This window comes from Desmodus rotundus, chromosome 1 (assembly GCF_022682495.2).
Source record: "Desmodus rotundus isolate HL8 chromosome 1, HLdesRot8A.1, whole genome shotgun sequence".
NCBI lineage: Eukaryota > Metazoa > Chordata > Mammalia > Chiroptera > Phyllostomidae > Desmodus > Desmodus rotundus.
The window spans coordinates 4,913,631-4,940,931 of NC_071387.1; the positions used below are offsets into that span (position 1 = coordinate 4,913,631).

At 59.6% G+C, this 27,301-nt stretch overlaps 1 protein-coding gene across 1 annotated transcript in view; it reads right to left on the reverse strand.

Annotated features, from left to right (window-relative positions):
• Window positions 1-26,990, reverse strand: part of PRRX2 (paired related homeobox 2) — a 39,964-nt gene extending 12,974 nt beyond the window's left edge. The window contains exon 1 of the mRNA XM_053915439.2: window positions 26,571-26,990. Coding sequence (XP_053771414.1) covers window positions 26,571-26,823 — 253 coding nt within the window. The 5' untranslated portion in view covers window positions 26,824-26,990. The remainder of the gene's footprint in view (window positions 1-26,570) is intronic.
• Window positions 26,991-27,301: the final 311 nt, after the last annotated feature.

The window sequence follows — 27,301 nt, forward strand, 5'->3', positions numbered from 1 at the left end:
GGAAAACTGCCCTCATTAACCATTTCTAGACCAGGGCGAGGCCGCCGCTCAGGGCTCAGTGTGGGGTTTCCTCTCCCAGATAGGAGCCGCTGGGCCCCTCAAAGCCCAGGGCCAGCACCTGTGAGCCTGGGCGCGGCCTAGTGGCCGGGGACAGAGATGTTCCGATCTTGTGGCTCGGTTCTGACGCAAACCTGCAAACAGCTCTGGGGTTTCGAGCCCCTTATCATCTTCTCAAGGACTCAGGCCTGAAAGGACCTTACACGTCATCTGTCAAAGCACCTCCTTTTTGCAGGCGGGGAAACTGAGGCATGGGGAGGGGCCACGAGTTGGCCAAGAGCTCACTGCAGATAGCAGGCCCCACAGCCCCATCCACTGAGATTCGAGCCCTGAGAACACCCGTTTTCCTCCTTCCTGCGCCCTCTCTATTCTTGGGTTCTAGGGGATGGGGAGAGGGAGAGGGAGTAGGGGAGCAGACCTCTGACCCAGCAATTGGACATGGTTGGGGGGACAACCAGCTTCCCCCGCAGAGGGTAAGTAGTTGCCCCCTCAAACTCCTGAGAATGAGGACAGTGACCCCCCCACCATGTGACATTAGTCAGGAGAGTCTCCGCCCTGCCCTCAGTTTCTCCCTCTGTGCCCTGGGGTAAGATCAGAACGGATGCCGGCCTCCCAGGGAGGCGCACAGAGGGTGGGACAGCCCAGAGCTGTCCTCAGGGCCTGGGCATCATGGCAGGGCTACGCAGGTGGCCCTTAGCCCCGTTACTGTGGTGCCCACGTCGAATCACCACCTGGCTCATTGGCTCCTCCCCCATTTTGGTCATGAACCCCTCAAGTCATCTGACAAATCCTGTGGACCTTCCCCCAGAAAAACATAGGTGCACACAGAAGTTGGCTTGCATCTCTGGGGCGGGGGTGGGGGTGGGGTGTAGACTCCGAATCCTGTCCACAGACCCCACCTGGAAAAGTCAGCTGGATGAAGAATCAGGCTTTTGAGCCCCAGAAAAATCTGCATCTGCCCTGTTCCACCTTGAGGTTCCACCTTGGGGTCCCCCGCCCAGGAAGCAGCCAAGCAAAAGGCAGTGCCCACTGGCCCCTCTTCTGAGGTCGGCAGGACCCCGTGCCCCGGCTCTGCACTCCCAGAGTGCCCAACTTCCGGGCATCGCTGGAGGTTTCCATGCCCCATCTGCGAGCCCAGGCAGGCTGGAAAATGGGAGCCGCTGGCTCGGTCCCGTGCGGCTCCCAGGGCCGTCTGAGTGTCCCGCCGCTCTGACCGCAGCTCGGGCCTGTGGGTGGGGACGAGGGCTCCTCCTTCCCCACCTTGTTTTACTTCACTTTACTACAACCCAGTGCCTGGCACTGGGTTATCAAGCCCTGCCTTCTAAAGTGGGAAAGGCAGTGCTATGAAGCTTTGGTCTCAGCTGGGGACTGGGAGGTGCCCCTGAAGTAGTGGACCCAGGTCACACAGCCAGGCAGCGATGACACCGGGATTTGTGTCCAGTCTGTCCATCCCCAAAGTGGCTGATGTCTGGAGGACAGTGGCCCTTGTTAACCATATCCAGACCAAGGTGAGGTTGCAGCTCAGGACTGGGGCTGGTAGGGTGGGGGGAGGTCCCCTCCCACTGCAGAGCTCTGGGGCCTCTCCACGCCCTCAGCCGGCATCTGCTGGGGTCCGGGTGAGCACTAGCACTGGGTGCAGACAGCCCGCTCCCATTTCGTGTGGCTTCACTGACCACTCCTCTCTCCTCGAACCAATCTGAGGCTCCTGGGTCCTGGTGCCCTCAAGTCTGCCGGTCCCTGGCGGTGCCCCAGCCTCCCCAGCGAGGTGCTCACTCAGAGCCTGGGCCCTGAGCCATCTGCGGCCTCCCTGCCGGCTTCCCAATCACGCCCTGGAGCAACAGCCATCTCTGACTCTAAACAATTCTCCACTGCTGTGGGTGTCCCTGGTTGTCCCAGGACCATACATGGAGGGGCAGCACGCAGGGACTCTTCCCAGGACCACCTTGCTAACATTTGAAGGCCGTTTTTCAACACCTTCAGCCATGACTCTGGGAACCCGCCATGTCCCCCTCACCAGCCTGTGACCCTCGGGGAGGGGCTGACAGAGGTCTTCCAGATCCCTGAAAGGGGTGTCCACTGACAATTTGCTTTGGAGCTCCCCGGGAAGCTTGTTTACAAGAGATGCTCCGAGCCCTGGCTGGTGCGGCTCAGCAGGTTGCGCTTGGGCCTGTGAACTGAAAGGTCGCTGGTTCGATTCCCTGTTGGGTATTACAGTAGAACGAGCGGCCAGAGGGGAAGCACAGGCAGGGCCCTCACCACTGCAGTCCAACAAAGAACTTCAACAGGAGGCTAAAAGCAAACGGAGACCCGCCTCTCCCACTGACCCGTCAGGTCTGAGCCTGGTTCCATGCGGCTGCCGGGCACGGTGTGATAGTGCAGGGGGCGGGGGTGCCCTAGAAAGGCTGTGTGCATCATCTCCATGAGTGGGGGGAAAGGAGAACCTTGAGGCCGTGTAGTCATCCCAAGGCCCGGAAGGGAGGCGGGGAGGCGGACCACAGTGCCCAGAGAAAAGCCCATGGAACAACTTTGGTTGGTTGCCTGCCCCCGTCACATGTAAAAAATGAACAAATAAGAGTCTGGAGCAAGGTAGGGATTCGGGCTAACAGACCCCCACCCATACCTACGTTTGGGTGGTCACGTCTCCTGTCATATAACGTGTAACTCCCTCCCCCCCACCCCGCCAAGTATAGATGTCCTCAGAACAAAGGACTTTGTCCTCTCGGCCCTTTCTTGGCCACCTCACCTCTAGCCACCCTTGCTTTTGCTCTCCCGTCAGAACTCAGCACTAGTGAACTTGGCTTGCACGCTAACCTGCTCGCTGACCTGTCAGTTTTTACTGCGTTGGCAAGAAGAACCAGTTTCTCCAGTAACAAGGGCAGGTGTCTGTGTTTCGGGCCAGGTCCCGGGTTGGGGGCACCAATAGATGTTTCTCTTCCTCTCTTTCTCCTTCCCTTCCCCTCTCTCTAAAAAAATAAATAAAATCTTTTAAAAAAGAGAGAGATGCTTTGGTACCTGGAGGGTGCCCAAGGAGGGGATGTGTGTGTGGCAGGGGGTTGGTGTCTGTCCTTTACAGATGCTTCAGGAGAAGCTGGGAAGCCACAGTCCCAGACTGAACTCGCCTCTTTATTCTCAGCGCCTGGCACGGTGTCTGGCACACAGGAGTAAATACCGGGAGACTAACTGTCTGAATGGACGGAATTTGGGCCCCAGTGGGAGGTACTCCCAATCACCTGTCTACCCAAACACGTGCAGACTTTGACCCACTCCCGATTGGTGTAAACTGTTAAAAGCCGCCCGCTTTCCTGACCCATCTTCACATAGGAATTTCTGTATTGTTTTTTTAAATTGAGGGGTGAGGGCAAGAGCCAGAGAAATCCCCTCCCAAAGGCGTAGGCTTTGCTCAAGGCCAGAGGCCCGGGGACGTCGTTCTTCCTGTAGGGAAGGGGGGACAGAAGGGAGCCCTGGGGCGGATCTGCTGAGCCTGCCCTGCAGGGCAGGGATGGCCAGACTGGCCATGGGGTCAGGCGACTGGCTACCCGATGCCTTCTCAACTGGGCTCTCTCTCTACCTCCTAAAGGTTTGGAACGAACAGCCTTGTTCCTTGAGCCTCCGAATGCAAAGCGGATTTGATCTCAAGCCCCAGGCTGGGTCTTGGCGGCTGGGATCCCTCCTCCCTGAGCCAGTCCCGGGTCCTCGCTGGCCCTCCGTGTTCTCATGCAGTGGGCATGGGAGGGTTCCAAGATGACAGTGCTGCCAGAGGCAGCAGCCACCGCAGCGCTGACGCTGACACGCTGACACCGGGCCAAAGCTCCCGCAGCCAGGTCTCCGCCCTCCCCCCCCCTCCCTGGCCTAAGCCCTGGAGACAGCTCAAACTTCTTCCCCCACCCCACAAGCACCTAAGAGAGGACTCATCTTTCAGTGTTGACGCTTCTGGAGCAGACACCCCCTGCCCCCCACTCAACATCCCAGCTGCCCCCCATTTCCAGAACAGGGAAGGCTGTGAGGCCGGGGAAATCCACTCTTTCCACATGTCTTCCAACGTTTTCCACAGAACACTCTTGGATAGCAAGGCAGAAGGGCCGCCAACCAAGGGACGGCCACAACCCCACAGGCCTTGGTGTGGCCGCCACAGCACAGCCGTGTCCCCGTGTCGCACCCTCTGCTATTAATGCCGCCTCCATCTAGGTGGGACCAAAGATGTCCTCCCCACCCACCCCCTCCCCACCTTCCTAACCTCCCCTGCTGAGACCCGTGGTGCCAGGTGAGACCTGGGAGCTTTGGGGCCCAGCCCCCTCACGTCACAGGACCCCAGAGGAGGTCCAGAGAGGAAAGCAGCTGGACCTGAAGAGCAGAGCACCCCAAGGCAGCCCTGGGAGCGGGGGTGGGGGGGGCAAGCTGCTGACAGGCAGCCAGGGCTGGGGACTGTGCTATGGTTGAAGCAGATTTGGTGCCAAGCTGGGATGGTCCTCAATGCAACCCTTGTACTTCCCTGGTGGGCGAAAAGTCCCCTGCAACGTCTGTGCGTTTCAAAGGCGTCAGCTCCTGCATCTCCTTCCCCCGATTTCCTGCTCCCCTCCCCCGTTTTTGGCATTTCTCAGTATGGACCAAACTCTCCATGTTAGGGGAAGCTCTGACTCAGAACTTTAAAAAATCTCAGACACAAACTTAAGAAAACAAACTCGGGAGTAGGGATTGCGGGAACAGTCCCCAGCCCTTGTAAGGGGGTGTTGGAGAGGCCGGGCTTTCTGAGAGGCCATCCTTCTCTCCCCTGGGACAGGGCCTGCGGGCGGGCGGGCGGGGCAGACACCACCCCGGGATCCCAGCTTGCCAGGGGGGTGCGGCGACGGGTTACCCTTCCATCTGGGCGGGACTCTGTCGGCGCACGGCTGGTGGGTGGGGGTCTCTTTAACGCACACACGGGTCTAGGGTCGACCCTGAAACCCAGGGGGTGCCTGGCCCGACGCGCCAGCCGCCGCCCACCCCGCCTGGCCATGTGCGCGCCAGCCCGTGCGTGCGAGCGCGCCGCGCCGGTGGCGGCCAGAGCGGCGCCGCGGCACATCTGGTTCCAGGCGAGCCCCTGGCGCCTGCCTCGCCGCAGACCCGCGGCCCAGACACACAGACGTTAATAGATCGGCGCGCCCAGCCCCGCGCGGCCCGCGCCCGTCGCCGCCCAGTGTGAGTGCGGAGTGGGAGAGGCGCGCAGGGTTGGGAGCGCGCGGAGGAGGGGCACAAGGCGCGACGCCCACCACCCCCTCTTCCTGCCGCCTGTCTGCCCTCCCGCTCGGACATCTCTTTCCCCACCCCTGCTCCCCACTCTCCGCTAGTCCGGGGTTGTGGCTAGGACTGCCCCCTTCTCATCCTGGGAAACCAAATTCCCGGAAATCCAACCGCAATTAGTAACGGGCGGTTCCCACGTGCCCAGCGCGTCCCGCGGGCCGAGGGCTGGGGATGGGCGCGTCACGCGCGCTCCTCCTCAAAGAATCACCCTGGGAGTCAGGTACGCTGCTACCCTCGCCCATCCTCATTTCATAGCCAGGAAAACTGAGGCTGGAGGGGGTCACTGGCCCAAGTCCGCACAGCGAGAAGGCCATAGAGCTGGGCTGTTGGACTCCAGCCCCAGGCAGATGCGCCCCCTCGACTCCTAAAGCTCGCACCTGAAACGCGGCGTCACCTAAAGTTGGCCCAACGCGTGCCTTCACCTGGGGCGGCCCTCCCCTCCCCTCCCCTCCCCTTTTCAGAGAGCCTCTCCTCAGCTGCACCCTAACCCCCAGGCTGAGGCCCGAGCACCCGAGCACCCGGGGGACAGTGAGGCTCGTGGGGACCCTGAGGGGGGACTCCTTGCCCTTGGCAAGGTTCCAACACGGCTGCTTACACAGAACTGCTCCCCATGCCAACCTGGAACCTGGAGGGCATGTGCTGGGCCCACTCTTGCTCCCAGAGAAATGTGCTGCTTTCGCAGCTCCCTCGCATTATCCAAGGGCACAGGATGCGTTTTGCTTTGGAAAGGCGGCTGTGAACTTTAGGAAGAGTCCTCATACTGGACTTAAAGTTTCATCAGTCCGAGTGGGCCCAAGAGGGTCAGTTTTGGCTTTCTCCCTCCTACCCTCTGTCCCTCCCGCCCTCCCTGTAGCTGTCCCCTCCCTGTCTGCCCCCCGCTTATGTACATATATGTATGTATTCATTCATTCATTCCTATTCCAGCCTTTAGTCCCTATGGGCAGAGTACGTGTGCTTGCAAATGGCAAGTGATTTGTTGGCTCCGGGTTAAGTTTTTGCCCCCCCCTTAAGATTTTTCTTCCCCCTCCTCCGAGGGGACTTTATAAGGAAATGGGCCCACATCAAAATGCCACACTCACCCTTAAACTGGGGAAGAGCATTTTTTCTGAGCTGCTTACACGATGGGGAAGGAATTCGTTTAGAACCTTCCCACTAATACCCTCTGAATTCACTTGGGGGGCTTGTTAACTCCGGCTCTCCCAAACGCTGCGTTTTAGAACAAAACCACACCTTTAAACAGCTCCCAGCCTGCAGGCAGTGCGCTCCGTAATGGCCTCGGAGAACGTGCCCGGGCACTGGAAACCGGCGGCAGAGTCTCTTTTCCTTTCCAGCCAAGTCCCACATGAAAGGTTCCTGGCTGGTGCGGCTCCCCCCCACCCCCCAAGCATGTGGGGTCTAGGGAGGAGCAGAAAGGGGCGGGAAAGGGAGGCCCCAGCAAACTGGGGGCTCCTGACCTAGCTCTCAGCCCCCACCCAGGGTAAGACTGGCCCTTTCCCCAGCGGGCTGGGGGGGCGGGGAGTGAAGGCCAGGCCATGCACCAGCAGCAGCCAAGCTAGCCCCGAGTGTAATGAGTGAACCACAGGAGCAAGACGGTCAAGTAGAGCCAGGAGCAAGTGACAGCGCATTTGGGGGAAGCCCATCCCTACAACGTGTCTGCCACTTCTGCCTCCAGTCCATCCGCAGAGGCAGTTTCTCCTGGTGCTAGCGAGGACTTGTGGCCGCTTCTGGTCCCCTCGCCTTTCTTTGTACCCGGTGGTCTCCCCTCACTCCTCCTTAGCCAGAAAGCTCTGAAGGGGTGCTGATTGCAGGCACCTGTCCCCACTCTGGGGCCCCAGGTCAGGGCGGGGCGTCCTAGACCAGCCAGAACAGCCCTGATCTGCGTGAGGCCCTGGCTTCGGCCAGGCGCAGCCACTGTGGGGTGCCGAGTTTCTCCCTAGCTGGCCAGGTAACCCCAAAAGATTAGCCGTGGGTGCTGTGGCCCTGCCCCTAGCTCTCTCTGACTGGCCTGTAGCATGCCCCATTCCTCTGTGGGGTGGTCCCCTTTCACCTGGATCCTGCAGATGTTGGGGGAGGCGCTGCTGGGCCGCCAGGGCCACGTGCAGATGCCCAGGGCCATAGTGGTTACCGTGATTCTGAAAGGGGCACCCGGCTGCCCTCCAGGGAGCCCTCAGCGTGTGCCCCTGCAACCTTAGGAGGCGGGCGTCCTTATCACCCATCACCCAGATGAGGAAAGAGGGCCTGGGAGGTCTAGGAAGTTCTCTATGGTCCCACAGCCTATGAGTGGGAGAACCGGGACTCACTCCCCCCCACCCTCTGACACTCCTAACCACCGAACTTCACTGCCCTGTACTGAGCGCCAGTGAGCCACTGCTTAGCTCCGGCCCAGGCAGTGACCTGCACGGACAGTCAGAGGTGCAGCGTCTTGCCTGTGCGCTCGGACTGGGGCTGGCTCACGCTGTCACCCCTCCGGCCCTTCTTGGCACCTGGTAGTAGCAGCTGCTGGAACACTATGTTAAGGGGGATGCTGAGGAGCCCTGGTTGATTAATTTGGGGTGCCTGGGCTTGGAAGAGGGTTCTGACGAGGAAGCATGTATTTTCCAACCCTGAGCCTGGCTCTGCAGGTGCAGAGAGGAGAATGGCTTGCTCGAGGGCACAGGGAGAGGTCCAGACACAGCCAGACAGGGGGCACGGGCGTCACCCCCGCTCTCTCCATCTCACTGTGCCTCCGCAGGGACACGCTCTTCGGGAGGCTCCACAGAGGTCCCGGAAGTCCGTCTGAAGACAGCCACGTTCAGTTCTGGCTACTTTAAGCAAATACAAGAACAGCGGTCGGGCGTTGCCAGGGGGCAGACCCTTGCCCGGGGCTGCGGTGGGGGTAGGAGAAATGATCCGACCTTTGTATTTAAAACAGGGACAATATTCCACTTCCTGCACAGACACACCTCATTGCTAGGTCACCTCGGCAAGCTGGGCCCCGAGAGAACAATTGTTTTTAAGACTATCTGCCATGAGAAAACATTCTTACAAAATTTAATTATAAACAACCTGATTTTTAAAATGGGCCAAAGACCTTAACAGTCTCATCACCCAAGAAGATACACAGACGGTAAGTAAGCCCACGAACAGATACGCTACGTCATGTTAGAAATGAAACGCGAATTAGACACCAGTGAGATACCGCCGCACACCCATTGGGATGGCCGAACCCAGAACGCCGCCAGTGCCAAGTGCCAGTGAGGACACGGAGCAACAGGGGCCCTTTCTCGGTCATTGCCAGGGGGACCGCTAAGTGGTCCAGCCACCGCCAAGGACAGTTTGGAGATTTCCTGCAAAACTAAACTGGCTCTTACCAGGAATCCCACTTGTTGGTATTGACCTGGGGGAGCTGAAACCTGACGTCCACCCAAAAAGCTGCAGAGGGATGCTCCCAGTCACTGCTCAACCCCAGAAGCAGCCAACCTGGCCTTTGGCAGGTAAATAAATGGATAGACAAGCTGTGGTCCATCAGACAGTGGGACGTCGTTACATACTATAAAGCCGGGAGAAGGTGCGGAGGAACTCGAAGTGAAAAGAGCCTGTCAGCAGAGGCTGCACACTGTCTGACTCAGCTCTCTGAGGTTCTGGAGAACGCAGAACTGTGCAGACAGCGAGCAGATTGGCGGACACCGGGGGTGGGGGCCGGGGAGGGACGCACAGGCGGAGCAGAGAGGACTCTTCGGGCAGTGGGACCACTCTGTGATACGGTCACGGTGGATGCCTGTCATTAAGCATTTGTCCAAACCCTACGGACTTTGGGTGACAACGACGAGTCTGTGTAGGTTCATGGATTGCCACACATGTGCGGTCTGGGCAGGGGGCGGAGAGCAGGGGAGGCCGTGTGAGTACAAGGTGAGGGGAGTGTGCACACTCCCTGCTCAGGGTTGCTGTAAACATGAGACTTCTCTAAAAAATAACGCCCATTGGAAAGGGGAAAAATATTAAATCATAGTCTGTGGTGTGTATGCTGGCAAATGGTAAGCAGCTAGTTCCCTGGAAGGAGGGGTCCTTCATGTATAATGTTTGCCGGTGTCTGGGGTGCCAGCATTTCCACCATGGCAAATTTCTAGCTACAATGTAACAGCGACAAAGGCAGAATTGGAAAGAGCTGAGAAGCGCGCCAGGTGCCTCAGACACACCCCCGAGAACGCAAATACTGAGTAACAGTAAGAGGTTATCAGCTAACTGGAAGGAGGTGAGTTCTGAGAATATATGGCCCTGCTTTTAAATATAATTTTAAATGTAATTACAACGACCATTTCAATGCAAGGGTAAGCTTGTATTGCACTTTAACTTTTGAGAGCATCTGTATTTGACAACCAGCCTTCAAAATTCTGACAACCTAACGGTTGCCCATCTCGAGCCACACCAGCCGGTGCGAGGACACCGCTACCATTTCTGGCCCATGTAAGGGTCACTTGTTTCCTCCCGTCCTTCTCCACGGGCAGGTGTCCTCAGTCAGAGCTGGCCTCATAGTGTGCGGCCCATTTTGGATTTGGAAGCCAGGTACGGTCGTGACGGTGACAGCAGTGTCTGTCCCAGGACCAGCCGCCCCCTGCCCTCAGGAGGGCTTGTCGGGTCCCCAGGTCCCGCTCACCTTGTCGTCAGGGTTCAGATCCTTCCCAGCAACACGGTGCAACCTGTGTGTCTGAAAACATCACCTGCCCTGAGCCCTGGCGGCCCTGCCAAAGCAAGGTGTTCCCTGAAAAGTCCCGCTTAAGAAAACGGGTCTGCAGGTTTCACGCCAAGTATCAGGAAAAGGTGATACAGCCCCAAAGCCAGAGGCCAAGGGCAAGGGAGGATGGGCTGAGGAAAGGGCGAGAGGCAGAGGCAGCAAGGTGGGACTGGGGTCCTCAGCTCTAACTGCTCGATGCAATCACTGAGCCAGGGGGTGGAGGTGGAGCTTTTAAAAATAAGATGCCAAGCCCTGGTGCCCCTCTACTCTCAGCCTGACTCAACAGGTTTGGGGTGCGGTCTGGCCATCAGCATCCACTGAATGCACTCCAGGTAGTGCTACTGTGTAGCCAGGGCACAGAACCACTCACCAACAAGGCCAAGTACATGGTCTTTGGGATCAGACCAGCCTGGAGCCCTGACCACAGGCCAGTTACCCCAAATGAGCCTCCGTTTCTTCCTCTGCAAACGGAGGTCTCCCTACAGGGCTGTCGTAGGCAAAGGCACGGGTAAGCAAGCGCAGTGCCGGGACGCTGCGGGAGATCGGGAAGGGATGAGTGTGCACAGGGCCCTGAGCTGAGTGCACCGCCTGGGGTGGGGGGTAAACGCCGTCACTTACTCCACTTTTCCAGATGAGGAAGCCGGCCTCAGAGAGACTGAGGACCTCCCCAGGGTCACCCAGCTGGCCAGTGTCAGGGATCAGACAGAAGTGGGCAGCGTGTTACTGAAGACGCGAGAGCTTCGGGTGGACAGGGCAGAGAAGCTTGAAGGAGGAGAGATGGGAGAGGAGGTGGGAGTGTGCTGAGGGGCACAGACAACAGTGTCTCCCTGTGCCAGGGACCAGCATCCCTAAGCCACCGGCCTCTTGGAAACCAACAACATGGAGCACCCCGGCCTTGTGTGTGTGCTTGGCCTTCTCCCTGGGAGACCCTCAGTGCTCATAACTTCTGGAGTCTCAGCAGAGCAGGCCCTTCCCATTCCATCCTGTGGATGAGAAGGGGGGTGAGCATGCAAGCCGAGAGCCACACAGGCAGAGGGTGGTATGGCAGGAACTGGTGAACGGTGGGCTCCTACTCATCCTACAAGACCCCACTTGAAAAGCCCCGCCCCATGCCCAGAATTTGTTGTGCACCTGTCTGCTTCAGCCTTGTTGCCCTGGCTTCCAGGCTTGGTCCCCTGTCTCAAGCCCACTAGACCGGGACTCCCAGGTGCCCCTTTGGACTCAGTGTAATTGAGCGGTTGGAGACAGAGCAACAGAAATGTGGACCCAGGGAGCCCCTCCTGGTCTTTCTCCTTCCCAGTCAACTAGAGCTTGTCCTGCCATTGATGGTGCTTCTTGGAAAGATGTGAGATTGATGTGCTCTTGTATGTGTTTGGGGTGGTGGGGTGGGAGGCACAGAGAGGGGGCAGAGACTGAGAGGCAGGCAGTTCACAGTCAGTGCCCGCGCCATGGAGCCAGGGTCCAGGACGGCTCTTCAGACAGCCCGTCTTCAGGGGGCCAGGGCCCCCTCCCCAGTCCTCACAGCCCCTTCTCGTCTGCGCTCAGTAACAGCGCCGGGGGTACTGTCGTGTCCTACAAGAGACGACGCAGGCTCAGGGAGCTGCTGGGGTCCACCCAGGCGCGAGCTGGAGTGGGGCCCCGTCTGCTCCCCTCAGTGGGAGGGCGTATGGGGTGCCCACCCCCAGTGTGTTGTAACGATTCCTGGGACTCGGGTACAGTGACCAAAAGGGGCTGTGGGTCCAGCTGCCGGTTCTGTGGACTTGGCAGGTCATTTTGCCACTCCGTGCCTCAGTTTCCCTGTCAGCACAGCACATCACTCGTGGATTGCTGTGAGAGTTCTGTGGGGTGATGTCTGGAAGGAGGTCAAGCCACGGGACCCACAAGTGTCGCCGTGGCTGACAAGCGTGAATGTGGCCCTCTGGACACCTCCCTGGAGGGGGTGACCCAGACAGACCAAGCTTCCTGCCAAGCCACAGGCTCTGTCTTTGCCCCTTCCCTCCCGCGAAGCATCCCTGAAGGCCCAATGCTGCCCCGAGCTCCCAGGCTCCCAGGGATGAAGAAGCAACCTGCTCCCTGCCCCTGTCACCCCCAGCTCCCCCTGCAGGAGGCCGCACCCCAGGGGCCGCCCCTCAGGCAGCACCAATCACATATGGAAAAGAGTCACGGGTTGGGCGCTTTGCTTGATCCTCCCCTCACGGGTGTCCTGCCCCACGTGGGCACCCCTTGTTTTATTAGCATTTGCCAAGGTCTCCCCACCAGGCCCGCCAAGGCCCCCCTCAAAATATCAGGACCTTGAATGCTTTTTCACAGAGGAGGGGAGGGGACCCTGGGGGGAGGAGGGACAGCTGACAAATTCCAAGCCGAGAAAGGGGAAGTTAGAGAGGTGCTGTCTCGGTGCACCAGCCCGTGCAGGGCCTGACTGTGGCAGGGGGCGCCCGCTTACATCACACATCCCCAGTACCCCATTCTCCTCCCCTGGTCCCGACCCTCTGCCCAAGCAAGACCCAGAGTGGAGTCGACACACCAGACCAGAACCTGGATCCCAGCTTCGGGGGGCTCCATCCCTGCAGCCTCATCTGGTTCCCCTGCCCCCCACAAGCCTCCCACCAGCCACACTCAGTCACTTCCTGTCTTCGCGCATGCTATTCCCTCTGGCTGGAATACTTTTCCCACCTCATCAGGAAGCTCAACCCAGTCTCATCTCTTACTACTTCCTATAGGAACTCTGCCCTCACCACCCCAGAAAGGCTTGGGGACCCGTCTGTCCCCACCCCCCGCCACTTCACCATCACTGATGAAACTTGCTTGGTCTGTTTTCCTCTGCCCCTCTCCAGGACTGACTGTGTTGATAGTGGAGCCTGGCACAATATGGGTGCTCAGACAACACTGGATGATGGATGTATGGATGGTAGATGGGTGGATGGATGGTGGATGGATGGATGGATAGCAGATGGATGGTGGATGGATGAATGGATAGCAGATGGATGGTGGATGGATGGATGGGTGAACAGATGGATGACGGATGGATGGTTAGGTGGATGGATGGATGGATGGATGGATGGATGGATGGATGGATTGACGGATGGATGGATGGGTGATGAATGGATGGATGGATGGTTGGGTGGATGGATGGATGGATGGATGGGTTGACGGATGGATGGATGGATGGATGGGTGATGGATGGATGGATGGGTGGATGGATGGATGGATGAAAGGATGATGGGTAGATGGATGATGGATAGATGGGTGGATGGGTGGATGGGTGATGGATGGATGGATGGATGGATGGTTGGGTGGATGGATGGATGGATGATGGATGGATGGATGGATGGTTGGGTGGATGGATGGATGGATAGATGAAAGGATGATGGGTAGATGGATGATGGATAGATGGGTGGATGGGTGGATGGATGGGTGGTGGATGGCTTGCTCACAGCCCAGTTTTGTTTACCCTGTAGGCCCACAATGCCAAGGGCTCAGGAACTTTATCAAAGACCCAGGAAAATGGGAGCCCGGAAGTACAGTTTTTTATTGGTCCCAAAATACAGTACAGAAGGGCGATTAACAGATGGCTGATGACATGTTGATTTCACATGTTGCCTGTCTCCTCTTAGCTGGAAGCTCCTAAGGGCTGATGGGTGGATGTTTGCCCAGTACCTGTACATAGCAGGGGCTCAAGAAATGTATGTGGAGGGGAGGGGGTCTTTGCTTCTTGCCTATAAAATGGGAATGTTGAGAGCCTGTGAAGACGAAGGGGGAGCATGTGGCTTAGGCCACAGTGGGAGCTTCTTCAGGAAGGACAATCGGTCACTGTCATGAGGGGGGTCCCAGTAGGGGCTCCCTGTGGACAGTGACTTCTCCCAGGGAAGGGCCTTAATAATGGCGTGGCAGGCACTGGCACAGCGGGGAGTGGGACACTGCCTGCATCCCCCGCCCCCTGCTCTCACCCAGATGCGCCAACAAACAGGAAATAAACAAGCCCTAACTCACACTGCCCCGCTCCAGGGTGGCACTGGGGGTGGAGGGAGACTCTTGCCTTAACCTGGAGCTAGTTTGGTTGGGACACTCCCCATCGCCATGCTGGGGAGAAGAGGGACCCTGGGGACCAGCAGCTTCCAGGGGTGTGGCTGGGTCTTCCGCTCACCCACCCTCTCAGGGACCCGCCTGTGAGCTGCCACTCATGGTGACAGTGGTAACAACACCGGCAGTAGCAGTGGGCCATGGGCCAGGGCTACGCGAAGTGAGTCCTATCTCTGCCTCCTCACGACCCACATGCCCTGATCTCCACGCCTCCTCCTCAGGGACTGGCCTGTACTGCGGTCCCCAAAGGGCAGCCTTGCTCTCCCAACCTCGGCCATTGATCCTGGTTTGAAGAAAGCAGTGGATATTTGCCACGATGCCCCCAGAGCCCGAGAAGCTGCCCTGGAGCCCTGCAGAGTGCCAGGTTCCCCTGCAGGGCTCTGAGCTAGCCCCTGGGTGCCAGAGGGGCACACGCCCCCTCTGGCCTCTCTGGACTGGGGCGATGGCTTCCCTCCCTCCTCCCTGACCGAGTTTCACCCCACAGGGCCCACATACTGACATTTCCAGCGGGTTCTGGTTCTGGGCCGGGGGGAGGAAGAGAGGGTTTGGGGAGAAGCCGAGAGCGGGCACCAGTGGAGGTAAACCCAATAGGCTTGCTTGATTCCCTGGCACCCCAAGCTCTGTGCACTTCCCTGCCACCTGCCTCCACACACCCTGGGCTCCCTGATCATCACGAAACCTGCTTCTTGGTGGCCACTTGGACACGCGGGTCCTGAGCAGAAAAAGAAACCAGCATAGGGGGCAGGGAGCTGGTATCGAAATCAGCTTTCCCACAAGTGCAAACCCCATGCTGAACCAGCTTTGCTGGAGCCCAGGGATCCGCTGAGTTCCCGTGTGTGCACACGTGTGCCGGTGTGTTGTGTGCATGTGCAGCACATGTGTGTACACACATACATGCATGGGTGGGGCATGCTTGTTCACACACGTGCATGTTGCAGGCAGGTGGCGAGAACCCATCTGTAATCGCCGAGGGAGCATATCTGACTATCTCAGGCTTCCTCCCCAAGCCATCTTATCCACAGACCTTCTAGAAGTTGCAATTAACCACTAATTTGAATTATTAACCTCAAGTACCACATTATAAAAATAATTGTGTTGTGTTTTATAGGCAGTATTTGTCATGAAATTATGCATGGTTCCTATTTGTGCCACGCAGAAGAAAGCAACATGCTCCTTCTGCGCGGGCCGGGCTGCAGTGAACTAATGCCGTCCTCCCCGAGCGGGGCCCCAGGTCTCCAGGCAGGGCTGGGCGGGGCACCAGGCTGGCTCCTGTGCATGTGTTGGGGACACCGGGGCTGGAGAACTTGTCCCCTTTTTGGAGTGCATAGGTATCAGCAAAGGCCACTGGGGCCAGCTCCCAGAGCCCAGACCCTGGTCCCGATCTCAGCTCCGCCTCCTGGGGGGCCTCGGCGAACTCTCCTGCCTCGGTTTCCCAGTCTGTGAAGGGGCCTTGGCAGTCCTAACCTGTGCACCTGCCTCCGCCTCCCGAGCGTCAAGGAGAGGGCAAGAGAGAACATGCTGGCGCCGCCTGAGCCCCTCCAGGGCCGGGGGCAGAGAGTGGGCCCCTCCTGCGCGACGCCAGCAGCCCCCTGAACGACCCGAGACCCAGGTACTCCATGTGCCCATTTTGCAGACGAGGAATCTGAGGCTCAGAGAAGTGAGACGCTTTCCCAAGACCACCCATTAAGTGGAGGTGAGGCTGGGACCAGGATCCCACAGCTAAGCCAGGTCGGGGCAGGTGGTCAGCTCCTTCGGAGAGGAAGGAACCCTCCCCAGGCGGTTCTGGGCAGTCGGGACAAAACTGCTGTTCCCAAGTTAGCCATTCACTTCCCACGTGACAGGGAACACTTGCTCACCGAGGGAGCTCCCGGGGCGGCCTGGGAGCTCTGGGCACCCCAGACACCCACAGGTGCACCGGGCGCATTCCCACTGTTCTCAGCAGAACAACTGTGCACCTTGAACCGGCCCTAGGGCCCCGGGCCTCTCCCACTGTGCACCCTCCCAGCCCTCTGCTCCTGGAACAGCCAAGTTCTTTCCCCCTCTGTTCCCTCCGCCTGGAGCACCCTTCCCCACCTCTTCCTCTGGCTAACTCAAATTACCCTTCTGGTCACTCCTGAAAGTCTGCTTCCTCCAGGAAGCCTTCCCTGAAGCCCAGACTAGGGCTTCATCATCTGTTCTCATAGTAGCCAAGACATCTTCTTAGCAGGGACCATACCTCCCTTGTTCCCGGGGGCTCCCAGTATTCAGCCCTCAGCCTGGCACTGAGTAGGTCCTCAACAAATACTTGTGGAAGGAAGGAGGAAAGGGCTCGTGGGCTGCTGCCCGCATTGTTCCTCCCTTCAGGGAGACACCAGTCCTTGAAAAGGCGGCCTCCCACCCCACTCCGTTTGGCCTCAGATTTGAAGTCGCCGCACCATCAACTCTTGCCTTTAAACAACGACCCCTTTTCGGCCGCATTAGAGCTTCGCCTTTTCTTTCTTCCTTCCAGGAGAAACCAGAGCAGCCGCTTTTACTTCTTGTCTCCAGCAATTTCCCACTTGGAGCCCTGACACTCTCCGCGCGGGGTGTGGCGGCCGGGCAGCGGGCTGCAGGAGAGGCTGGCCTTCCAATTAAAACACAAGGTCTCTCGGAAACACGAGATTCCCAAAGGCCCGGGTCCCTCCCTGGCTGCCAGCCCCAGCCTCTCGGTCACAGCCCAATCTTCCTGCCTGATGGCTCCGGGTCAGGTTTTGCACAGGGTGTCCCCAGAAAAGTGGCACCTTCCTCAGGGGTTTGTAGGGGAGAACCGGGGAGGCAGGAGGCAGGACCCTGGCTGCTTCCAGGAAAAGGACACCGAGCAGCTCCTTGAGCATCTGGGGACCCTGAGCTCGGTGGCTGGGGCTGTACCTGGGCTCTGGGGGTCACTGCATATTTCCTGGGTGGCCTTGGACAAGTCATTTTGCCTTTCTGAGCCTCAGTATTCTCATCTGTAAGATGGGGGTAATGCTCTCCTGCCCCGCTGCCTGATTAGGGGCCAGGCCTCACCTGTCCACACCTAGGCACTGAACAAATAAATGAATGAACGGGCGAATGAGTGAATCCCACGCAGTTTTCTTGGAACCAAAAAATCAAGGCATATCTTGGAGGGGGAGGAGCAGGCAGAGTTTCACAGGCCCTCTCTTCGGGGAAGACAAAAGGCCTGTTTCCTGTGGCTTTATCTTCAGAGAGAAACAGGGAACAAAGTGGCAATTGGTCCTTCTCCCCCACCTTCGGGGTATTTTTCTGGACGTTCCTCCCTGGTCTGGGAGGCCCTTCCTTCTCCAGGCAAGACCCCCCTGAGCAGCAGGGTGGTGCTTCGGGCCCCTCTGGCTTCCAAGCACAGGGGGTAGTGGTGGGGGCTTGGGGGGCTCCTGGCCTCAGTGAGGGGCAGGGGCAGGGGCAGCCCGCTGCCCCTCAAAGGCGAGCTCTCGCTCGGCGGTCGGCCGAGGGCTGTGGCTGTGCGGATGCGTGGCTGTGCCCACCACACTGGGGGCAGCGCGGCTCTTCGCTCTGTTCTTCTCAGTGCCAGGAAAGGGGTTGACTCGGGGGCTTCTCCACCTGCCGTGTCCCCTCAGGCAAGTCACTCCACCACCGTGAGCCTCGGCGTCCCCAACTCTAACCGTAATGGCGGCAACCCTTTCTGAGCGCTTCTCAGGGGTTCCGCTACTCTGCTCCCGACACCTCTTAAAATGCTCAAAACCACCCTTCAGGCAGACACGGAATCTTCGCAACGACACACAAGCCTCAGAGCGAAGAAACTTGTCAGGATCCCACAGCTGGTCCAGTGGCCGCTGGGGTGCCACCGTCCAGGGCACGGTCCCCGTACAAACGGACGCGCAGTGACTGGCTCTCATCAGGGAGAAGACAGGCTGAGTGACTGAGTCGGAGGAAGGAGACCCCCAGGTCACACAGGGTGCAGGAGGGGGACAGGAGAGGAGGGAGGGGGTGCCGGGCTCTCCCGAGGGCCCTGCACCCCCCCGGGGTGGGGGCAGGCAAAACCTGAGCCCTGCCCAGCCATGCCGCCCGCTGGCTGGACCAGCTGCCCACGGCACCATCTTGAGACCATTAGGGGCTGCCGTGAACAGCTGTTTTCTGTTACGTGTTATTTGTTAGTCTAATGAAAGGAGGTGCACTCGCTTTCGGGACCTCTGCGTTCTGCGGGCTTTTATATGGGAGGCCGGCGCGGAGCTCTGGCGGCCAGAGGAGGCCTGCGGCCCCTGCCAGGCGCGCCCGGCGGCTCGGCTTTGATTCCGAGGTTTGCAGCCATCCGCGCGGTAATTCCAGCTCTGGTTAAATGTCATTTTTAATAACGCCATCTCTGGCGTGTAAACGTCTGTGCCCACGGCAAGAGGGGAGGCCAGGAGGGGAGGCCTGCAGTGGGGGAGGACAGACAGGGAGGCAGGGGCGGGGCACTGGGGACAATGCCTGCGCAAGGTGACTGCCCTCCTGGGGGCAGTGGACGCCCTACCCCAGGGGCCACTTCGAGGGGCGCCTGCAGGGCAGTGCGGGGCAGGGCAAGTGAGGGGCAGAGAGGAGCAGGCAGGCAGGATGCTAGGAGGCAGCTTCTCCGGTGACAGGAGTGGCAGAGACCCCCAACTCGGTAGTGAGGCTTCTGACCACCCCACCCCCACCACCCTAGGCTGGTGCCAGGATGCTTGAGAGGGACAGAGAGAGCTCCCCCTAACGCAAAGCCCCTTTTGTTCCAGCTCTCTGGGCTGCCTTGGTGTGGTGGGTGCTTGGTAGTTGCTCAGGGAATGGTCAAGAGCCATTGCTCCCTCTCTCCTGGACCCAGGGGTGCAGCCTGCACCCTCCGGGAACGCTGGCGGGGACACTGAGGCTCAGACCAGTGACTGAGCTGTAGGGCAGGACACTTCCCCGTTCCCCGACTCCTAGTCCAGGGGCCCTCCCACTGCCTCCTGGGCAGCAGCATCACCGGAGGTGGCATACTCCCACCTTGTCAGTTTTCAAGCAGCCAAGGCTCTTGCTCCATGCTGGGATGGAGGGGCCCTCTGTGGAAGCTTCCAGGCCTCCAACCACTAGGCCTCCTGCGTTGTCACTGCCCCAAAGGCTGCCATCTCCCAGGCAGCCCCATCCACCTCTCGGGCCTCGGGGTCCCAGCTTCTTGGCTTCTCTTAACTCATTGCCCCCACACCCTCTCAATCCCTTCCACTGTCCCCCAGGCCGGAAGGTCCCGGCTGGGTGCCCATCCCACACACAGAAAAGCAGAGCAATCACCGAGCGGGACCGAAAATAATGTCTTCCAGAGCCTGCTTCGTTTTTAGGATGCAATAAAAGTCATCATTAGCCCTAAAAGGCCCCGTGCGGACGGTGTCCTGTCATCGTGGTGGCCCCTTGGAGCCAGGCCGGGAACAAGAGCTTCCCTGATGTGGAAGGAACACGGGGCAAAGGGGCAGCAAGAGCGTTTGGGTCTTTTTAACGACCTTCATTCCCAGGACATCTTGAGATCCCACTCCGGGTTCTGGCTGGGCCAGGTCTGCCCCGAGCTCCAGGCAGGCCCTGCCTCTTCCTAGCTGTCGCTCACTCCACTCCTCCAGGGCCAGGGAGCACCCTGCCCCAGGCCCCTGCCCCGTGTCCCCTCGCCTGGCTTCTGGAGGCTGCCGGGCACCCTGTCTCCTGGCCTGTGCTCGGCATGGGAGCCGGCTGAGACAACTTTCCCCAGCTCCCTCTGTCTAAACAGGAAGCTCCCACGGTGCTCTCCGACTCACCACCTCGCCAAAGGCACTTAACCCTTGGCCCCGGACACCATGATGTAGCCGCTCATCTAGTCATTAGCTGCCTGCGACCACCCTGGCCATTAAAAGCTTGGCCTTGATTTGGGGCCAGGCAGGAGCCCTCTTGGTGCGGGAGTGTGTGTGTGTATGTGTGTTGGGGGTGTTGTGTGCGCCTGTGAGTCTGGGAAAGCCAGTCCACCATGTGGTCCCCAAATGCCCGCCCACGACAAGCTTTCACCGACCTCCCACAAAATGAGAAAAATCGGGGCAACGTGCGGGTTTCGTTTTGTTAAGCTAAACGAAGTCCGTGTGGAGCACCATTCTTGACTCCGAGGTAAAGATGCTAAAAGGCTCTTTCCCGGGTAAACAGATGGGGCCACAGGACGGCAGCTGCTGTGAGTGGATGCTTTTCTTGGCAGCTCTGTGACTGGCCACTCTCTGCCGGTTCCTCTAAGTGCCGGGAAGTTTCACTGGCGCTTGAAATCTGGAAGTTGGTGTAGGCGGGGGAGCTCAAGGCCTGACACATAGTCTGCTCAAAAAACGATTGTTGGATGAACGAACAAACAGACGAGTGAATGAATGAATGAATGGGGGGGCGGTCTGGGGGTGGACTGGGAAAGGGGCCTGTCCCTCAGAGCCAGCGACCCTCTGCAGTTCTCCCCCCACCCCAGCCCCCGCCGTCAGCTTGCAGAGGGAGAGGGAGGCCATGCGGATGTTTCTGGGTGGAAGGGGATCTGAATCCCCCTCACAATCATACCTTCCAACACCCCCAAAGCCTGGCAGTCCCCAAGCCGCCAGGCCTGGCCCATCTCCCACAGGCCTGTGACCCAGGCCAGGACCTCAAGGAGACCCCTCCCCGGCTGCCTCATGGTGCCCCATGCAGCCCACATCTGGGGGTTGGTCTCGCCGGCCGGGCGCCCAGAACTGGCCTGGGCTGGGCTTGCGGGGTGGCCTCAGACAGTGCAGGAGAACGGGGTGGGGCCTCAGAACGGGACAGGCCTGGGAACGTGTGACCTTGGCAAGGGGCTCAACTCTGACCCTCGATGTCCCTCTTCTGAAAATGGGGACAATAAAAGGACTGGCTCCCACGGCCAGTGCGGGGACCGGAGGGTTGAGGCCTGGGGCGCCCCCGCCGGCCAGTGCTGTGGTCACTGTCACTGTCACCCCGCCCCCTTTGGTTCCCCAAACGAACCTTGGCTCAAGTCCAGCCTCCCAACAAACTGGGGCGGCTTCCCCTCCCCTGCTCCTCCAGCCTAATGTGGAGCTGTGCAGGAGAAAGAGGCCTGGACTTGGGACCCTCCCCTCCTTCCCAGCTGGTGGGACCTTGGGCAAGTTCCTTTGCTTCTCTGGACTTCCGAAGAGTAGGGGTGTCGATCACTACCCCTGCCTGACTCACACGGCTGCTGTGAGCATCTATCTCCACGAGCTGTGAAGGGGGCCGTTTATGAGCGCCTACTCTGTGCGAGGCACGGTCTCCCACACCCATTCAAGGCTCACCACGCCTGTAAGAGACTCCACTGTCCAACGGCCCCATTTCATAGATAGCAACACTGAGCCTCAGGGTGTTTTTCATGTCTCAAGGGTGGTGTGTAAGCAGGCATGACAGCTGCTGCTCCAAAGTTACTTTTCCAAAATCTCCTGGGAGGGACAGTGACACCTCCAGCCCTGCTGAGCTTCGGCCCAGAGGGAGGGCCCTTGTTGGGGCACTAGCTGGTCTCAGGCTCCTGTGCCAGGACCCCGAGCCCCACCCAAATGATCTCTCGGCTAGAGGCGCAGGATCCATGAACAAGAAACCACGAACAAGGGGCGGAGATGCGGACCAGTGGCCCCTCTCCCACCGGCCCCCCTGGGCTCTCAGCCCCTCGGCCTGCTGCCTCGGCCACTCACTCTCCTCGCTCCTGCGCACATGCTGAGGGACACCCAGTCACCTGTCTGAGGGTACACGCCACCGGGGACCCATCACAGGGCATTTTCTGAACCTGGATCAGATGACGATGAGGGACAGGAGGCACCTCACAAACACCTGTGCGCTGTCTGGCATTGTTCGGGTGGGAAGCTAGGAAGCGATGTGACATGCCCTAGGTCTCACCTTCGAGAGGAGAGCAAAAGCCAGGACCCGAACCTGGGTGTCCCGATCCCCCCGCCCAGGGCTCCTTCACTGCAGATGGCTATGCCCACCCTGCCTCCTGGAAATTGATGAAGGGGAAGAAGGGGAGAAGAAGGTGGAGGAGAGGAAAGCAGACATGTCATTAAAAGGCTCGGTTCTGGAGAAACCCTTTCGTCTTTCCCCCAGCAGCCCTGCTCCTGCCTGGCCTGCCGGCTTCCTCCCTCTCCCTCCCGTCTCCCTCCGCCACTGCCTCCACCTTTCAGAGCCAGGTAGGTGGAGGCCGTTGACTCTGAAGTCTGCTCTGGAAAACAGTACGGAGGCTCCTTCAGAAGGCGAGCAATAGAACAATCACATGATCCGACACTCCCGCTTCTGGGTGTGCACGTACCCAGAAGCGCTGACCGCAGGGATCGAACAGCCATCCGCACACCCGCGGCCACGGCAACATCATTCACAACAGCCAACGGTGGGCACGACCCAGGTGGGCACCCACGGGGGAGGGAAGAACAGCATGCGGTCTGTCCACACGACAGAACGTCATTCAGTCTCAGGGAGGAAATCCTGCCACCTGCCATCCCACAGAGGACCCCGAGGACATGAGGCTGTGAAACAAGCCAGAAGAACAGATACTGTGAGACCCACATATATGAGGTCCCCGGAGTATCAAGTTCAAAGGGACAGAACAGTGGGTGCCAGGGGCGTGGGGAGGGGAATTGGAGTTTCATGGGGACGGAGTTTCAATCTGGGAAAGTGAAAATTTTCTGGAGATGGATGGTGATGACGGTGGCCCGACCAGGGGAATGTACAAAAGTGTCCCCGAACGGCAAGCTTACAAATGATAACTCTTAATTCAGCTCTTTGTTTCCACTACAAACAATTGAAAAATTGAAAGCAAGTCTCCTAGTCTCTAGAACTCCATGGTCCCTTCAGGTCCACCACTTGGCCCCCAGGGCTGGGGGGGACAGGTCTCCACCCCAAAGCGACACACCCCTGGCTTCCTGTCATCAGGTAGCAGATGTGGCTCAGGGAGCAGGTCCTCCAAGGGATGCCAACCAGCCTCCCTCCGCCGCCTGGGCCCCCGCTCACCCCCTGCTCAGCTGCCCCTCAGACAGCAGGAACCCCACCATCCCGAATCACAGGCGGACGGACCTGCTAGGTCCCAAGGTTTTCCGACACAGGTACCAGCCCTGCTCTCGGGCGGCGGTCTCCTCCTCCAGGGCTGGGGGCCTCTCCCCGCGGGCTCCCCCGCTTTGTTTATTTTCTCAGTGTGTCTGCATCTCTGTTTCCGCCCTGCCCACAGGAGGGAATGCTTTCAAGAAAATCTCAGTTATTAATGTGGTTTCTTTTGTTGCAAGTCATTGCAAAGGCGGCGAACGAGGGTTTATTTTCCTAACGTGCTTGGCATAGCTCAGCGCCCCTGCGCAGACCTCAGCATTTGACTTGGGAGGAACCCGAGACCCCGGTTTGCTCTGAGTCACCGGCGAAGCCACAGCCTTCCAGGCCAGTTCTGTGGGAGCCTGGTCTGGGAAAATCATCGGTAAGAATACGCCATATCTACTGTGGGCTTTGTGAAAACAAAAGAGTAAAAAATATGTTGAAAAAATGTCCGAGGCTGCTATCCTGGCAGGTTGAAAATGTATCAATTTTCTAGCTCATTAGCTTCCTCATTAACTCTTTATTTTTCTAATAGGAGACACCCCACCTCTTTGGTGGCAGTCCCTTTCTTTGGACAGGAAACATCTCTAGAAGCCACAAGACAACCCACTCGCAAGTTTGTCTGAATCCTCAGAGAGGTATCAGGCCTTCCAGAGGGCCCAGGACTGGGGGACAAAGTCACAGCCCAGGGCCCACGCCTGCTGGCCTGGGGTCCAGGGCCCTGGCAGGTGCCCCGAGGGTTGGCTGCCTGCTTTGGGTCCAGTGGTGCAGGCCGGGCTCACCAGGACAAGGTCCCTTCTCCCCCACCTTCAGAGACATTTTGCCTGGGGAATTCACAGTCAGTGGCAGGAGAGGGGATGGGGGGCTCCCGAGAGGGAAGGAGAAGGAAGCCTCTCCAGGCCCAGACCCAGGGAGCCAGCCAGGGACTCTCACAGGCCCGGGGCAGCCACAGGGCACCCTGCCCCTGCCCCAGGGCCTCTGTCCTGGCAGCAGGCACCCCTGGAATGCACACAGTTGGCCTCAGGAGGTGCTTGACTCTACATTAAACATTTGGATTTCATGGGCTAGTGATTTGTTTTCAATCTGATGCACGAGTATAGAATTACCTCCTTTTAATTTTGCCAAGTACAGGCATTAACATAAAACAAACTCCGGTTATTATTCCCATTTCATAAAAAAGTGTTTTAACACCAAAAAGTGAGTAGGAAAGATGTAATCCCACATACGAAAGTATCCTTTGAACTACAATGGTTAGCTTCCTGAATAAGTCCTCACATTGCCTGGGTTGCTCCAATGCGCAGAGGCCTGGAGAAACGCCCTGTGGTCCAGGAGTGCCCAGCGGGCAGAGCTGGGCAGGGCTTACAAGGGCCAAGAGGGATGTGAGCATCTCGTTGACCCAACTCTGCCTGTGGCCCCTCACCTCTGGGGGCAGACTGATTGCTACCCTTGGGCCCATCCCACCTGATCCCACACCCAGTTGTCCTCTGTCCCCAACACCGGGGTACTCCCAGTGTGCTGAAGCCCTTCCTTAGGGAAAGGCCAGAAAGCCCCCCAGGCTCTCACCGAGAGCGGCCCGGCCCCAGGGGCTGCTGAGGAGGCCAGGGACCCAACCTGATACCTGTGGGCTGCCGTGGCCCCGTCCATGCACCTGTGTCCCCAGCTGACATCAGCCATTCCCCCTAGGAACCCTCCATTGGAGACTTCCTATGATGTGTCCAGGAGAAGCAAAGCCTTCCCCTGTCTGTCCCCGCGGCCAGGGACCCGGGTGGGCATGGGCTCCGTCCCCTGGCCAGGTCTCCTTCCTTCCCTCCAACCACTCCTGCGCCCTCTTTTCTCTCCTCTCCTCCCTTTTCTCCCTTCCTTCTTGGCTTTACCTTCAATTTGCTCCTCTTCTTCACTCCCCTGGGGCCCCTCATTCATCAGGGTGAAATCAGAGACCAGCTACTCCTCCCATGAGACCTGAGATCCTGGGACAGACTGAGAATGGCAGGGCTCCCTCTTCCATACCAGAGGGCACCCCACTTTACCCATGGCCTAAACCAGACACCCCCCCCTTCCACTTGTCCATCAGGGACTCCCCACTCCCGGGGTGGGCCTGCCCACTCTACGTTCACCCCACAGGGTGAAGAGAGGTGTCGGCCCGCTGTGGCTGGTGGGCGGCGAGTGCCACCAAGAGGGAGCCAGTAGCCACGGGACACAGCTGGCACCAGCTGGGCACTCCCGGAGCCGCAGGCACGTGTCAGGTACCGACCCCCCCCCCCCCCCCCGCCCCCATACACACATGCTTCCGAGGAGGTTTCAGAGAAGGCACCTCCTGTCATCCGAGAAGCAGGGCATGCCCATGACGCCTGCCCAGCAGGGCTCCCCGGAGACCTGGAGGCTGGTGCTGGAAGTGGGGGTCCCTGGGGGCAGGTGGGAAGGCTGCTGGAGTCTGGTGGTGGGTGATTCTTAAAGGGCCCAGAACGTCCAGCAGGCCAGCCTGTGCTCCTGAGCTAGGGGACAGGACAGGGGTCTCAGACGATCCCACTTCCTCCTCAGGGTGTGGGTGAGCGGTGGGGACTTGGGTCCCCCCCCACCGCCCTTCATGAAACTGCCTGGGGCTGGACCTTGGTTTTATCTTCCTTTTCTGTCCTTGCTGCCCCTCCCACTTCTTACCAAGGGCTCAGGACCCTTCCAACCAGTGTGACTTTTTTTTGAAAAAAGCCACTTGGGTGGGTTGTTTGTTTTTAAAGCCCCTTCCTGATGACCTTTAACCTTATCAGGAAAAGCGAGGCCTAGCTGGCTCTTTAGGGCTGGGACATTCCACCTAGGAAACTGCTGGCGGCCAGACTGGAGTGGGGTCAGGCCCCCGGGGCACGGCCTACAACCCAAGTCCTAGGAAGACCTAGTGTAGCTAGGGAGGCGTCACGAAGGGAGGGGCAGAGTTTGAAAGCCAGCTCTGTGACTTGCTCTCTGTGCTCCTCGGAAGCCTCAGTTTCCCCAGCTGTATAATCACACCCGCTTTCCCAGGCTGCTTGGGAGCAAGGGCCGCGAGGGCTGCTCCGGGGCTGGGCCCAAAGGCAGCCGACCTCCTCCCCGACCCCTCTACGACTTGAGGTGACTAAGTCCAAAGGGCGGCCCCTCCCTGGTGGTGAGCTGGGGTCACCGCACCCCACCCCACCACGAAAGACAACTTCCACTGCGGCTGCGGGGCAGCCAGACCCACGGCGCCCGCGGGGCGCCCGCACCCCCGGGAGGTTCTGCCACACGCAGTGTGTCCGCCAGCGCCCCGTTCCTTCGCAGCCTCGGACCCGGCAGCCCGCGCGCCCGCGTCTTTGCCTGCCGCGTGCGTGCTCCTTGGGCCCCGGGAGCCCCCAACCTCGGACCCCGAAAGCCCGGGACCCCGCGTTCCGCTCCCACGCCCCCGGGCCGCGCCCGCCAGGCCCGCACTCACCGTCCTGCGGCGCCGCCTCGCTGCCGCTGCTGCCCCCGGACGGTTCTCGCGCCGCGCCCTCCCGCGCCTCGGCCCCCGCGGGACGCGCCGCCAGCCGCCCGGCCGCGGCCACCTCCTCCAGGTCCAGGAGGTGGCTCACCGTGAAGTTCTTGCGCGCCTGGGCGCAGTCGCCGGGCCCCAGGGCGGAGGGCGGCGGCGGTCCCGGGCCCAGCGCCGGCTTGTCCACGGCGAAGGCGGCGGCCGCGCTGTCCATGCCCGCGAGCCGCCCCGGGGTCGCCGGCGGGGTCGCAGCCAGCGCGCCCCGCCGCCCCGCGCTCTGCCCGGCTCCGGCCGCCTCCTGGCTCCGTGGCCACACGGCCCGCCCGGCGCTGACGTCGGGGGAACCAACTTTCCTCCCTCCCCTCCTCTGCCTCCTCGCTCTCTCCCAAGTTGCTAGAACACGAGCTGCCCCGGCCACACGCCCCGTCTTGAAGCAAACCTCGCCCGGCCTCTCCTCCGGCCCCTCCTCCCCGCCCCTCGGGCTGCGGGCTGGGAGGGGGTCCTGCTCAGAGTCCGGCTGGCGGCTGGGGGCGGGGAGAGGGGGCAGAAGAGAGGGGGTCGCCTTCCCACCCAATTTAAGGAGCGGGAAACTTTAGTGTTTTGTTGTTAATCCCCGAACAAGTGTGTGGGGAGGTGATGGTGGAGGGGTTAGCAACCTCCCCCCTCCATGTACAAATTCTTCAGCGGGGGTC